Source organism: Notamacropus eugenii, chromosome 7 (genome assembly GCF_028372415.1).
Source record: "Notamacropus eugenii isolate mMacEug1 chromosome 7, mMacEug1.pri_v2, whole genome shotgun sequence".
Classification (NCBI taxonomy): Eukaryota; Metazoa; Chordata; class Mammalia; order Diprotodontia; family Macropodidae; genus Notamacropus; species Notamacropus eugenii.
This window is the reverse complement of record NC_092878.1, coordinates 32,208,944-32,224,143: the sequence shown is the minus strand read 5'-3', so window position 1 is coordinate 32,224,143 and position 15,200 is coordinate 32,208,944. Positions and strand designations below refer to the sequence as shown.

The following is a 15,200-nucleotide window of genomic DNA, read 5'->3' as shown; positions in this document are numbered from 1 at the left end:
GTTAGTGTCTGTCAGATCTTGACAGAGGCTTGGCAGATCTCCCACGTGCACTGCCAACAGATAAAGGATGACGATACATAAGAGCTGTGTCACTGTGCTGGTTGCTGTACACGAACTTTGAAGGTATAATGTTAAGTTAAATCAACTACATGTAAAAATGAAAAGTTTCAAAATATTAAAAAAAAGTTTATGGAGACTGAGCCGTGTCAAAATGAATCTGGCTCTCTGACAGCAAGGTTAACAATACCAATGTGCTACACCTACACACATGTTTGGAACACTGCCTCAGCAAATCATTAATCAACAACCACTTGTTAAGCATCACTACAAGCTATTCATTATATGAGACAGTTGGGACACCCGTACAAAGGATGAAAACAACTCTTCCTGCAAAGAGTTTGCCTTCTAAAGAGGAGACAGTGGAGAGTATCTCAAAAGGCTTAGTGCAGTTTCAAGCTACAAAAGCTCAAAACTGCACTAAGACTTTTGGGATACCTGGTACATATAAGTATCCAAAGCATAAATATAAAATGAATAAAAGCAAATATATAAAAATTAATTAAATGTAAGATTTGGGAAAGAGAGAATTAGTAGTTGGGGAGATCAGGAAAAGCTTCATACAGAAAGGAGTGCATGAGCTGCATCTCATAGAAAAAGGACTCCCTGAGGCAAAGGTGAGAAGAGAATGCATTCCAGGTATGAAAAATATCTAATGTAAAAAAGGAACAGAGATGGGGGATGAAATATCATTTGGACTGTAGAGTACAGGAAGGAAGAGTGAAGTCCACTGAAGCTGGAAAGACAGATTGGGACCAGGCTGTAAAGGGCTTTAAAAATTAAATAGGGTTCCCCAATTAATAAATGGTCAAAGGACATGAACAGGCAGTCTTCAGAGGAAGAAATTAAAGCTATCTATAGTCATATGAAAAAATGCTCTAAATCACTATTGATCAGAGAAATGCAAATCAAAACAGTTCTGAGATACCACATCACATCTATCAGATTGGCTAACTTGACAGAACAGGAAGATGATAAATGGTGGAGCAGATGTGGGAGAGCTGGAACACTAATTCATTGTTGGTGGAGCTGTGAGCTGATCCAACCATTCTGGAGAGCAGTTTGGAACTATGCCCAAAGGGCTACAAAAATGTGCATACCCTTTGACCTAACAATATCACTTCTAGGACTGTATCCCAAAGAGATCATAAAAATGGGAAAGATTCCCACATGTACAAAAATATTTATAGCAGCTCTCTCTGAGGTGGCCAAAAACTGGAAATCAAGGGGATGTCCATCAATTGGGGAATGGCTGAACAAATTGTGGTGTATGAATGTAACGGAATACTATTGTGCTATGAGAAATGATGAACCGAAAGACTACAGAGAGGCCTGGAAAGATTTATATGAACTGACACTGAGTGAAAGCAGCAGAACCGGGAGAACTTTGTATATAGTAAAAACCACAGCGTGTGAGGAATTTTTCTGATAGACTTAGCCCTTCACAGCAATGTAAGACCTAAAACATTCCCAAAGGACTCGAGGCAAAATGCCATCCACATCCAAAAAAGAATTATAGAATTGGAATGCAGAACGAAGCAGAATATTTTCTCTTGTGTTATGTTTTGTTTTGCTTTGTTTTCTCATTCATTTTAATTCCCCTATGCAACATGACTAATGTAAAAATCTGCTTAACAACAACGTATATATAGAAACCATATAAGATTGCATGGCATCTTGGGAAGGAAGGGGAAAGGGAGGGGGAGAAAAATCTAAGACTCATGGAAGTGATTGTAGAAAACTAAAAATAAATAAATTTTAAAAACAAATTATAAGAAACTAAACAGGGGTTTATATTTGCTCTTAGAAGCAAGACACCTGAAAAAGTAGGGGAATTACAATCAGATCTGAGCTTAAGAAAAATTACTTTCGCATCAGTGTGCACAGGACACACTGGAATGGAGAAAAGAAAGACTTGGGCCACAGAAGCCAGGATGTTATTGACAAGATGTGACAAATGGTTGGTTATGTGAGGCGAATAAAGGTAAGAAAGTTCAGAATAATGTTGAGGTTACAAACCTAGAAGACAGAAAAGATGATAGTATCTTCAAAAAAAAAGAGGAAAGTTTGGAAAAAGGGGATGGGTTTGGGAGTTCAGTTTTGGACATGCTGAATTTGAGGTGTCAATGAGATATCCAGTCGGAAATGTCCAATATACAACTGGTAACGTGGGACTGAAACTCAGGGGAAAGACTGGGTCTGGATATGTAGTTCTGGCAGTCATCTATATATGGATGATAGTTAAACCCATGGGAATTAATGAAGTTACCAAAAGAAAAAGTACAGGAGGAAAAGGAAAAAGGACCTAGGACAGAAGTTTGGGGAACCCCCATAGGTAAGACAGGAAAGGAAACTGAGGAGTGGTCAGACAGGTGGGAGGAGAACCAGCAGAGTGTGGTATCATGAAAACCCATACAGAACACAGTATCCAGCAGGAAAGGGTGATCAATAACGTCAAGTGCAGCAGAGGTCAAGGATAAGGACAGAGACGACCTTCAGATCTGGCAACTAAGAGATTTCTGGTAACTTTAGAGACAGCAGTTTTATGTGAGTGATGAGGTCAAAAGTCAGATTTCAAGGAGTTAAAGTGAGAGGACAGCAAATCGAGGCACCAAGTACAGACAGCTTTTTCAAAGAATTTCACTGAGAAAGGGAAAAGAAATATAGGATGAAAGCTTGAGGGATGGGAGAGAATAGGGAAAGTTTTTTTAAGGATGTGGGTATAGATTTAAGCATGTTGAAAAGCAGGAGGTAAGGAAAAATAGGGAGAGGTTGAATATTCAATAGAGAGAGGAAGACTGAGAATGCCACCTTCTGGAGAAGACAGAACAAAAGATGGGAACAGATGTAAATATAAAGGCCACAGGAAAAAGAAAGGGCCCTTTCTTTTTCAAAGATCATTTTTGAAATAAACATGATTCAGTCTGGCTTAAATATGCCACAGTCAAATGAAAAACTAAATTGGAAACCACAAAGAGAGAACATAGCAGTTTCTGGCAGCAATCAATTTATGACTTAATATGGGAGCAAAGATATTATGAAAATAATGCTTACCTGATAAGATCTGATGGGGTATCACGGCCTTTGGCTTCATCATCCTGCCGGACTTCACAGACACGGCTAAACACAGACACTGTCTTCTGAGAACTAAGGATAACAGAGTAAAGCGATAAGTCTACATTTGTTTGGCAAGAATAAACAACTTTCAATCAGACAACAAGCTTTTACTAAGTGATGACTGTATCAAGCACTGTGCTACATAACAGAAATATCTCTCAGGCACCGCAGGTAAATAACCTTCCTTCACATTTCTTCTCCCATAATTCTTCCCTTGACCCAAGATGCAGCTTTCTTATATGCCTAATGCAGCCTAAGAAAATCTGCATGAGGAAAGTCATCAGGAACAATAACATAATCCCACAATCCCTAGCCCCATGCTATCATCCAACAGCATTTCTGTCCCACTGCAGTGCTCAGCTCTTACTGGCACCATATAATCTTACAAATGGACGAAAATTGCAACACTTCTTCTTGTGTAGGCAGAAGACAGAATGATCCTTCTTCTAAACATAACCTTATGAGAGCTACTGTGTACAGAAACACAGAAACAAAAAAAGAAGCTCAAGTACTCCTGTGTTCAATCTATTTGTAAAGAAACCATATCCCACAATCTAGTTTTTCCTACAGATCAAGATTTTCATCTGTTTGGGTATGCTTTTAAAACAAGATAAACATATACTAATACCATCACCAATAACGCATATTAACAACCACTTCCTTTCATTCCAATCTCTTCCTTTGTTACACTCCCACCCTTGCTCTCTGTCCCACACTCTAAGGTTTTCTCTAACTTTAGAAATAAATTAAATTGTACATGCAGACCAACAATAAGCGACATCTGGAATACAATACCACAACTACAGAGTAAAACAAATGTTTTTTTCTCCACTGTAAGACTATAGATTTATAAAGGGTATTTAGCAGAAAATTCTAAAGTAGCATATAAACCACACCCAGAAACATTAAGTTCATTTTACAGGAAGAGATATTAAGTCCAGAGTGATGAAATTCTTTTTTCCAGAATATGTAGTAAACAAGAGGTAGGAACAGGATTGTATCAAAGAACTTGCTCTGTCATGCTTTAAGCAGTGCTACTGGAATTTAATGTTCAGTAGTATTATAGTCAGTAGCAGATGAGACTTTTATACCCTCCGATAGCCACCAGATGGCAAAGCTCTACTACACAGGCTGGAATCTAAAGATACTGTCACCCTCAAGGCATCATAGCAAGAAAGAGCCAAGACCACACGACGCTCCACCACCACCACCACCACCACCACCACCACCACAACCACAACCCAGCACAACACAGCTATCAGTCTGGGACACTAACTCCAACGATCTTCTCTAAGAGCCAACAATGACAAGATCAAGAACGATACACCACCAAACTGCAGTTAGTTTGGGACACTCACTAGAAATGATCTCATATGATGTGTGTTCGTCCTTCGTTGCCAAAGAAGACCACGCCATCAGAGAGATAATGACATGACTTGTACTGGACTTTGTTTTGAGCGAGGGAGGCCTGTGCAGGTCACCAGCCTCACTTCTCCTCCAGAGCCATCTGAATCCAGTGACCAGATATTCATCAGGATGACTGGAGATGACCCAGGATGAGGCAATTGGTCAAGGTCACACAGCTCGTGAGTGTCCAGTTACTGAGGTGAGATTTGAACTCAGGTCCTCCTGACTCCTGCACTGGTGCTCTATCCACTGCACCACCTAGCTGCTTCAATCTTATATAATGGCTACCAGCTGAAAGCCATAAGGGACAAAGCCCATAAGACCCTCTAGAAGACCACCCAGCTGTCTCCTGCCACACATTAGAGCCCCGCCAAGGCTAAAGAGGCTCAGGATGAGGATTCTAATAGGATTACTGGAGCAAATTTTTAAAAATTGTTTTTGTCAACATTTTAGTCAAGAATTAGCAGACAAAACACTGGTCTTATAAGAGTATTAATGAAAAAAACTGTGACATTCAATCTTTCCTCCTACAAATCCTTTCTTCTAGGTTTCATTTTAATTTTTTTCTACTATCGAGAAATCATCTTTTCCTTCATTACCAGTGGCTCTGTATGAGACTGCTCTGCATAGCAACAAGCTCTGGTTACCTGGCAACAGACTCAGCAACAGCAGTGGATCCATTTTTCTTTTCACCACTTCTAGGCTCTGAACAAAAACACAGGCAAGGAGGGAAGGGAGAAAAATAGAGAAATAATCCAGTTAGTATCATACCTAAAAACCTCCTTATTCTTCTACTCTTTCTTCCCCCACTCAGCAGTAGGAAGAAATAGGAATAAAGAATAGGAACAGAAGGAAAAAATCATTAACTATGATTTAACAATACAAGCATTCCCCATTCCTAACAATCCATATCCTCACTGTTGTGAACTAAGTGGACATAACCAAAAATATTATATGAAATTACTTAGCTGCAGGTTCTAAAACTGTCACCTACATATCTCTAAATCAGGGGTCCCTTAACCTGGGGTTTGTTCATTTTTTTAATATCTACCTTTTTAAAGTTAAATATTTTTAAATTTTAATTTGGCTTCAAATATAAATCATTGTATTTCAATATAATTGGTTTCCTTTGTAATTTACATATTTTATTCTGTGCATTTTAAAATATTATTTTCAGGTGTTCATAAGCTTTACTAGACTGTGCAAAGGATCCATGACACAAACAGGTTAAGAACCTCAGATCTAAATAAAGATAAATTGAGTAATTAAAATAATATTTCACCTTTGTATAATGTTTTAAAGTCTGAAAAGCACTTCACAAATATTAACTTCTCAAATATTATCATCAAAACTAAGCAGCAGAGATGAGGAAGGTGAGGCTCAGAAAGATTGCCTGACATGGCTAAGTTCACTCAACTAGTGTCTGGGGTAGGATTCAGATACAGGTCTTCCTGAATTCCTGACTCCAAGTTCAATGACCTAGCTATTCCGCATTCTGCCTCTCCCTGAGATGGTAGTCATGATACCATAAAAATCATCCACATAGAAACTGGAGTCCCTAAGAACAATAAAACAACTTAGTCATATGAAAAAATGCTCTAAATCATTATTGATTAGAGACACGCAAATTAAAATGACCTTGAAATAGCATTTCATACCTATCACATTGGCTAAAATGAATGAAAGGGAAAGCAGCAAATGTTGGAGAGGAGATAGAAAAATTGGGACACTAAGTCATTATTGGTGGAATTGTGAACTGATCTAACCATTGCGGGGAGCAATCTGGAATTGTGCACAGACAGTTATTAAACTGCCTACCCTTTGACCCAGCAATATCACCACTAAGTCTACTTCCAAAGACGACTGGGAAAGAGGAAAAGAACCTCTATGTTCTAAAATATTTATAGCAGCTCTTTTGTGGTGGTAAACAACTGGAAAATGTAGTTACGGTATATGATTTGGATAGAAAACTACTAAGCTATGACAAATAACTAGCTCGGTCATCTGAGAAAAACAGGGAAAGACTTGTACGAGATAAGGAGGAGCGAAATGAGCAGATCCAAGAGAATGCTGTATACAGTAACAGCAACAGTTTTAAGAACAACTTTGAGTAAGTTACTTTAACTATTATAAATATCCAAATTCACTACAAAGGACACATGCATCCAGAGAAAGAACTAACAAACAGAAGTATATATAGAATGATTTTATGTTTATATACATATTTGTGTCTAATGGCAGCCATCTCTGGGAGGAGGAGGGGAGGAAGGGGAAAGTGGAGGGAAGAAAAAAGGAAAAACAATTATGATAACTTCAATATATATTTAAAGGGAATAACAAGTTGTACAATCACCTCTTTTTACCGTACTGTGTTATGAAAATGCTTGTTTTATTCCGTAAATTAAAACTTTTTGTAAAAAACAATTTTTTTTTAAAAGAAGAAGAGTGAGCAACTTGAAAAGTGGTTTGGATAATCCAAGTTCAGCTGAAAAATCTGAGGAGTAATAGGGAAGATTACTTACCAACTATGAGTTTTATTATTTTCATCGTTTATAAATGAGATACAAACATTCATGGAGACTGACTTAACTTGTGTTCCAGTGACTATGATCTCTGACAGTAGAAACAAAAGGCAGAAAGCTCCACGTCCTTCCCTAACCCTTCTCCATTGCAGTGCCTTCCCTCTGTTCTCTCCTGTTTATCCGGTATATTGCATCTGTTTGCAGGCTGTCTCCCCTATTAGACTGTGAGCTCCTTGAGGGAGCCTCTTTATTGTATGATGTAAGGGAGCACAGAGTAAGAGCAGGAAGGAACCTTAGGGATTATCTTAGTCTCACTCCCTCATTTTACCGTTAGAGTAGAAGGCAGCAGAGCCAGGACTCAAGCCTAAGTCCTTTGACTCTAAATCTACTCTCCTGGAGCATCATTTTGCCCCTGGTTCCAGCCCTAGGCTTGGATTTCAACGAACTGCAGTACAATTCCAATCTGTTAACTGGAATGAGTGACCAAGAGCCTTTTCTTTGGCCTCAAAACTTTTGCCTTTCAAGTCTATAAACTTCCCTGGTAAACAGATCCCCAACTCAAGGCATGTGCCTACAAGGACCCAATACCGTGGAAACAGCACTAGAATCCAGAAGAAACTGAACACTGTAATTAGTACCATGTTCGATAAACACATCTGCTAACTCGGTTAAGGACTCGATATTCTACAACTATTAGAAAAAATGGAAAGCAATCTGAGAGAATTTGAAGATTTCAAGCCATGTTCCATAATGTGCTCAAAATGGGTGCAGAACCAACACAGAAAAGGTTATATTAAACACATCAGAGAAGGAAGTGATAAGGCATTTTCACAATTGGAAGGGAGGGAAGTTTTTGACCAAACACGGGATAGAAATATTACAAAGTAAAAGAGAGAGGTGTTATTGTATAAAATTGAAAGGGCTTTTGAACAAACAAAAGCAATGCAGGCAGAATCAGAACAAATAACTATTTGGGGGAAAAAATCTCTGCAGCAAATATCTCTGATGAGGTGCTGACATCTAAACTACAGAGAAAATCGGTACAAACAGAAAATAAGACTCCTCTTCCAGTAAATAAATGGTCAAATACTATGAATAAGAGGTCTGCAAATAAAGAACTCTAGGCTACCAACAATCACCTGAAATCTCTAAGCGTAAGAAAAACGCAAGTGAAAACAGCTCGGAAGCTCTATTCCACACCCTTCAGACGGGCAGAGAGAACCAAAAACGGAAAAGGAAAATTGCTGGAAGGGCCACGGGAGAACAGGCACGTTAATTAATGCACTGCTGGTGGAACTGGGAAGTTGTCAAGTCAATCTGGAAAATAATTTGAAAAATATATCCAAAAGATAAAAACTGTGTATACCCTTTGATCCAGTGTAAAACAAACAAGAAAGAGCACTAGGTTTAGGGGCAGAGGGCCTGGGTTCAAGTTCCAACTTTGCTACTAACTACCTGTGTTGCAAATTATTTAACCCAAGGTACTATTAAATTCTATGATCCTATGACTTTTGAAAGTACAGGGTTGATATGGCTTCTTGGGTTCAGAGATTTGCCACATCTAATCCCTAACAACCTAATATTCTCCTTCTGCCAATGCCACTCTATCCTGGTACCCATCTTCAATGCCTACTTGCCCTAGGACCCACATCTCCATACATCCCAATCAGAAAATACTTTCTAGTTTTAAAAAAAATCCTAACAAAGGAAAAGAAACTATACAAAAAGAGTAAGACAAGGTAAATGAGCAGCAAACTATCTATTCTCATACTGTCTATAGTCTCATACTAAGTGATCCTAAATTGTTCTATCTCACTATAATTCCTCAGTCCTCATGTGTCCCATACTGATTCACTCTTGACCTAGAACTCCACTCAGCTCATTCAATTCCCTTGTGGTCTCAAACGAAAATACTGTCTTTTCTCCTTGAAAGATGCCATGCTAATTTTATGATGTTCCCATATCATCCCACAAGGGCATTATGGCTCTAGTTTATTCACATTCCATCATACCAGGTTCACTATCAAATAACTAGGGAGTTTTTGATTGAATAATCAAGAATATTTAGTACTTCTAGTATACTATTACTTAATGACCCAAATCAAAGTATGAAAATGCAACCATTATAGACAGCATTCCCAGTGCTTCAATAATGAGGAAATTCATCCCAACACAAAGTCACCTCTCCCCAAAATTCACACTAGCTAATCTTTCTACTGTTAACACTGCTTAGGAAAAAAAGGGAGTTTGCATGATATATCCTTATACTGTTAGAGATCATCAGTGTGCTGGTTAGTTTTGCTGAACTTTAAAAAATTGTTTTTAATTTTTGTTCTAAGGCAAATTCAGAGGGAAAGGAGAAGGATGTACTAAGAGAAGATTATGATATTAAAAACAAAAAGCATCAATAAAACTGAGAAAAAATTTAAAAAGAAAGAGGGAGTGCTAAGAATAGCCAAGATTATTGCTTAATTGGGTCAATAATACAAAATACCAAAGGGGCCAGAAACTTTTCATAGCTTACCCAGATATGCATAAAAAGATAACTTCCTTTCCAAACTAAATTGCAAGGACTCTTCACTCGCCTCAGTCTCAGGGCTCACCAGTTTCATTTTCAGACTCAATTTTTCATCCACTTCTGGGACAGCTCTGGAATCCCCTTTTTCACTTTCATCAGTAACATCGTTGGACCCCACAGAACTTTCAGCCATGACATCACTGGCTGCTAAGAGGCTCTCTGAATAGCTGTCCACAACTGAAAGAAAGGAAGGAGGAGGAAGAAGAAAAAAACCCCACTAAAGCACACACATTAAATACAGCCTCTCAGGGTCTTCCGTTTGCCTCTGCAATTCCACAGGTCTGCAAGATCCAAGCTGTTGTACCTAGAAGAGATCCTGTCACAAATATCCACAACTACACGCTGTCATTGACACCTGGTCTTAAGAGGAGCAACAGGATTCAGTTCCACTTCCACATCTGGATTTAGGATGCTGCATGAGCCCTCAGCCAACCCACATCTGCCAGCATCAGGCATAGGTAGCAGGAAACTCCAGACGGCATGACAGTTACCTCCCAGCACTGACTAGAGAAAACAAATAGATTAATGTAGAACGCTACTGCGCTGCTGAAGAGGAGCGAGCTACCTAACCATCCCTGCCTGTCAAGCAGAAATATGACATGCACATGGTGTTGCCCAGGAACACATCTGTGAGCTTTAATGTCCCTGCCTAAAACCGAGCTTTCTCTCTTTTCAGGCAGTCTGGTAAACTCTCCTCCCTCCTTTTCCGATGCTCATTCTAACTTTTCCTTTTCTCCAGTGTTCCACACAAGGTAGCTGCTTACTCAATCAATGAATGACTAAAACATTTATGAAGCACTTACTATGTGCCCAGCCCTCTGCTACATTTTGGGATTGCAAAGTCTCCTGCCCTCAAGATTACAGCAATGTTTAATTTTTTTTTTTGGTAGTTGACTCCCCTCTACACCTTGATTATCTTCTGTGAAAAAGCAAGCACGGTCTACTTCTACTATACAAATGGTATATTGTTTAAAAGGTCAAAAAAATTATCAAAATGTAAGAAACTGGAAATTGTCACCAGATCCTCAATGGGACTAGAATGAGACTATGAAGATCTGCAGTCAGTCACATTCTTTAAAGTTTACTCCTGAAGCAAGAAGAATAAATGATATAACCCAGTCCCAATTTCTTCGCTGGTCCTAAGGATATCCTTTTTATAAAGGATGACACCTCAGAGTTTCTAGCTCAAAGAGTGTCAGTTTCATATCACTCATCAATAGGAGTACTGTATCTCCTTGGACCTAATTTAAGATGCCCAATCAAAGGTGGAGTTGTGTTGGTCAATGGTGGGATAACATCATCTTCCTTAGGCAAAGTGAAATGAAATGGTGTTTCTGAAAAAGACAGACACAAAATAAGCAATAAAAGAGTAAACTTTAAAGGAGGCCGACTGGGAACCATTCTATTCCCTTGTCCCCAAATTCTCCTCCCGTCATACCATTCCCAGGCGTCATGTCTCCTTCGTAATTTCCATTTCCTCACCATATTGTCTTACAACCCTTAGATGAATATAGATGAATTTAAGCAATGACTGTATAGGCAACTTTATCCTAGAAACTACCCCATAACCTGTTCTGCTATTCAACTACCAACTATTAACTTCTTTCATTTTGTGGTTTATTTGTTGTTAACTTTTTAAGAACTCTTTTTTCAAAGCAAGTCTTTAATGTTATAAAGATACACTAGAAAGTGTCTCTTCTCTCCTTTTTCCAAACTAATTCTCACCTTTTAGGAAAGACAAGTACTAAAATCAGAGGCCTTGGCTTTAGAAATACCTAGCACAGTGTGTCCTGCACATAGAAGGAGATTAATATTAGGGAAAAGAAATTAAGCTGATCTTTTCTTGAATTATTTAAATCTTAAAATCCCACCCCCAAAAAAATCATAGCAAAGAGGATTACACTGACAGACCTAATATCATCCCGTCTAAGTAAGAGAGAGTCTCCAAAATACACTTAAACTGTGAGAGCAACAAAACGTTCAGTATTTTACAATTTGCATAAAAGTAGCATTACTGTTACAAAATGAAACTAAATAGATCATTTAATAAAATTTCCTGCCTAAAGCATAACAGTCCTCTATAACATTCCTGACAAGCTGCCTGCATTCCCTGTTCTTACAGAACTAAGCGATTCCTTTGTACAGCCTCATTTCCATTTTTGGTATGCCCTCTTTTCATTCCATAATCAGTAAGTTCTCTATAAGTCACACTGCTGCCTGAGGCTTCTCCTCCTTATCTTCTTCATCAAGATTGTTCACACATACCTTTTAAAAACTCTAACGAGCTCAATGACCAGCCATGAAGCAAGACGGGAGAGCTAATGCATTCAGGTAGAAGAATAAGACATATATTTTTTAGACGTGACAAATGTGAGAAGTTGTTTCGTTTGACTATGCATCTTTGTTACAAGGGTCTTCTTTTTCTTGTCTTTTTGGTGGGGGGATGAACAGGAAGAAAATAGTTTTATGGATTGAAAAAAATTATTTAAAAATTTTTGTTCTTCATTTCCTATTTCTCCTAAATTGAGTGACTTTGCTCAGTGGGTGTCAATCCATGACAGTATACTTATCTTCACCAAACTTCTTCCAATCTAATTCTCCTCAAGTCTAGGTTACATATGATATTCCATTGAGTGTTCTCTCCCTGGTAATTCTAAGATGTTCTATGTTCTATCAACGTTTTCAGTGTTTCTACTTCATTTATCAATTCTACCTTGCTCATCTAAATCTGAATCTGAGTAAGATTCCTGTGAACTTTCTCCATCTTGTGAAAAGCTAAACTATTGGTAAAGCAAATAAAGAAAGCCCAATTCAAATGCCACTCCTCTGTGAAGCTGAGGTACTGCTAACTTACTGTCCAGCCTAGTTAACTTTTTCCCCCAAATATGTTATATCCTATAACTAAATCTAGATTATATCTATAAGACTGTGTTTATTTACTGGTGTTAAGATCTCAATTTTATTATTTTCCACACCCTGCACAATGTTCTACAAATATCTGAGGTCATGAATTATCAATCCAGTCTTTCTTTTCATTTGTTTTGCAGTCCCCTCCACTGTTATCTGTATTTCTATGCCACATCTATCATTCTCTATCGTATCCTATTCAGTGGGTATATCTGTACACTGTTCTCAAATGAGCAAATCTCCACACAAGTATATTCTTTCTAGTCCTTATGAGATCTACCTTTAGTTAAGATGCAAACAGCTCAATCCTCTTCTCTAACATTAATAGCCACCTGTTCACTTCCTGAATTCTCCTCTTCTAAATTCCCAATTTCCTGACAAATCTTTGGCCCAGAAATCTCTCTGTGTCTCTGTGTCTGTGTCTGTGTCTGTGTGTCTGTCTCTCTCTCTCTCTTTCTCTCTCTCTCTCTCTCACACACACACACACACACACACACACACACACCCCTTTCTTTTGTCTTTAACCTCCTTGGGGCATACATATATATTTTAAGCACACATATACACGCACATATACATACACACACACACACACACACACACACTTGTGTGTGTGTGTGTGTGTGTATTCCCCTAAGGAGGTTAAAGAAAGGTCCCATACACAGCAAAATATTCATTGAAGCCCTTTTTGTGGTGGCAAAGAAATGAAAACAACATAGATCCCCACTGACTGGAGAATGGCTAAAAACAATTATGGTACATGAATGTAATGGAATATTACATAATAAAAAATACAGAAATGGAGAAGACTTACATGAACTGACAGAAATCAAAGTAACAGGACCAGGAAACCTTACACATAATGACCACAATAATATAAATGGAAAGAATCAAAAAAAGCCCGGAACACTGTCATTAGAATGACTGCGTAGCCTGACCCTGGAGAACAGGTAAGAAAACGTGGCTCCCTTTCTTCTTGCGTGGGTGGGGAACCGCAGAAACACCGCATATAGTACCAACTATGGTTTCCTGGTTGGTTTTGAGCTGCCTTTTTTCCTTTTCCTTTTTATCCATTGTTACAAGGGATAAACTGCTAGGCAGGGAAGGCAGGCATGGGCTACACTGAGAAAAGAAGGTATAATTAAAAGGCTGTGGCGAGTGATCAGATATGGGGACGAGAAGGAAGAGTCAGAGATGAATGAAAAGCTAAACTTCTATGAAGTGACAGTATCAACCAAACTACCAGAGAAGTACTTTACAGAGCTAGGGAAAGAAAACAAAGGCCAGGACTCTCAAGAGAATGCAAGGACCTAAAACACTCCCGAAGGACTCTTGAGGCAAAGGCCATCCACATCCAGAGGAAGAACTGTGGAATAGGAACACAGAATGAAGCAGACTATCTTCTCGTGTGATGTTTTGTTTTGGTTTGGTTTTTCTCATAGTTTCTCCCATTCGTTTTAATTCTTCTGTGCAACATGACTAATGCGAAAATGTGTTTAATAAGAATGTATGTGTAGAGCCCACATAACACTGCAAGTCGTCTCAGGTCGGGGGAGGGAGGGAGAGAAAATTTAAATCTTAAGGAAGTGATTGATGAACACTGAAAAGAAATTAATTAAATTAAAAAACAAACAACAACAACAAAAAGAATCTCAGGAGAAATTATGAAAAAAAATTGAGAAAAAAAAGACAGTTAATAGTACCACACCTTGAATTATACTACAAAGACAGGGTCATCTAAGTAATTTGGTACTAGCTTAAAAAAGAGATCTTGATTCTTAGAACAAATTAGATACTTAACATACAGAAGCAAATAAACGGTGGTAGAGTGTTTGAAAAGCTCCAAGACGCCAACTAACAGGGTAAAGATTTACTATCTGACAAAACTGCCATGAAAAATACAAAGTCGTCTAACAAAAATTAGGCACTGGCCTCCACCTCACACCATAGAGTCTCACACTAGTCCAAATGAACATGGCTTATACACCACCAATGACATAACAAATTAGACAAGCAAAGAAGAAATTAACTTTCAGATTTATGGTGATGGGAAAAGTTCGTGCACGATCAAACAAGGATGGAGAGGTGATATCACAGAAGACTGAAGAGACAACTTTACTCCACGAAAACTTTAAAGTTTTTATGTAAAGAAAACCAATGCAGTTAAAGTTACAAGAGAACCAAGTATAACTAGGGAAAAAAATCTTTGCAGAAAGTTTCTCTGATACAAGTCTCATTTCTAACATATATATGGGACTGATTCAAATCTGTAAGAACAAGAGCCAAAATGGTCAGAAACGACAAAGTTATCAAATGAAGAAATCTAGGCCATAACAACCACAAGCAAAATTTGAATTAAGCAGTGGTGTCAAGTAGGATCCTTACGGGCCACATTGTGATTTAGAAAATCATAAATTGGCATCATCTATATTGTACAGTACTTTTACTTTGTTAAACATTTCCCAAGTATGTTTTAATTTGGTCACCGCCTCACTAAGGACTAAGCAGTCTACAAGTTACAAATATGGCACCTCTGAATTAAAGAAACTCTAAGGTTCCATATAACACCCATCAAATTGGCAGAAGACAGATTATTTCATTAATTCATTATT

The 15,200-nt window shown here is 38.2% G+C and overlaps 1 protein-coding gene across 11 annotated transcripts in view; it reads right to left on the bottom strand.

Moving 5' to 3' along the window:
- Positions 1–15,200, bottom strand: part of LOC140513764 (TP53-binding protein 1-like) — a 131,189-nt gene that overhangs the window by 46,546 nt on the left and 69,443 nt on the right. For all 11 annotated transcript variants that reach the window (XR_011970305.1, XR_011970304.1, XR_011970306.1 and 8 more), the window contains 3 exons: positions 9,628–9,858; positions 5,229–5,286; positions 3,112–3,204 (listed from right to left, as the gene is read on the bottom strand). Coding sequence is in view for 6 of the 11 variants with exons in the window: in XM_072623692.1 (XP_072479793.1) it covers positions 3,112–3,204; positions 5,229–5,286; positions 9,628–9,858 (382 nt within the window). In the remaining 5 variants the exon portion in view is untranslated. The remainder of the gene's footprint in view (positions 1–3,111; positions 3,205–5,228; positions 5,287–9,627; positions 9,859–15,200) is intronic.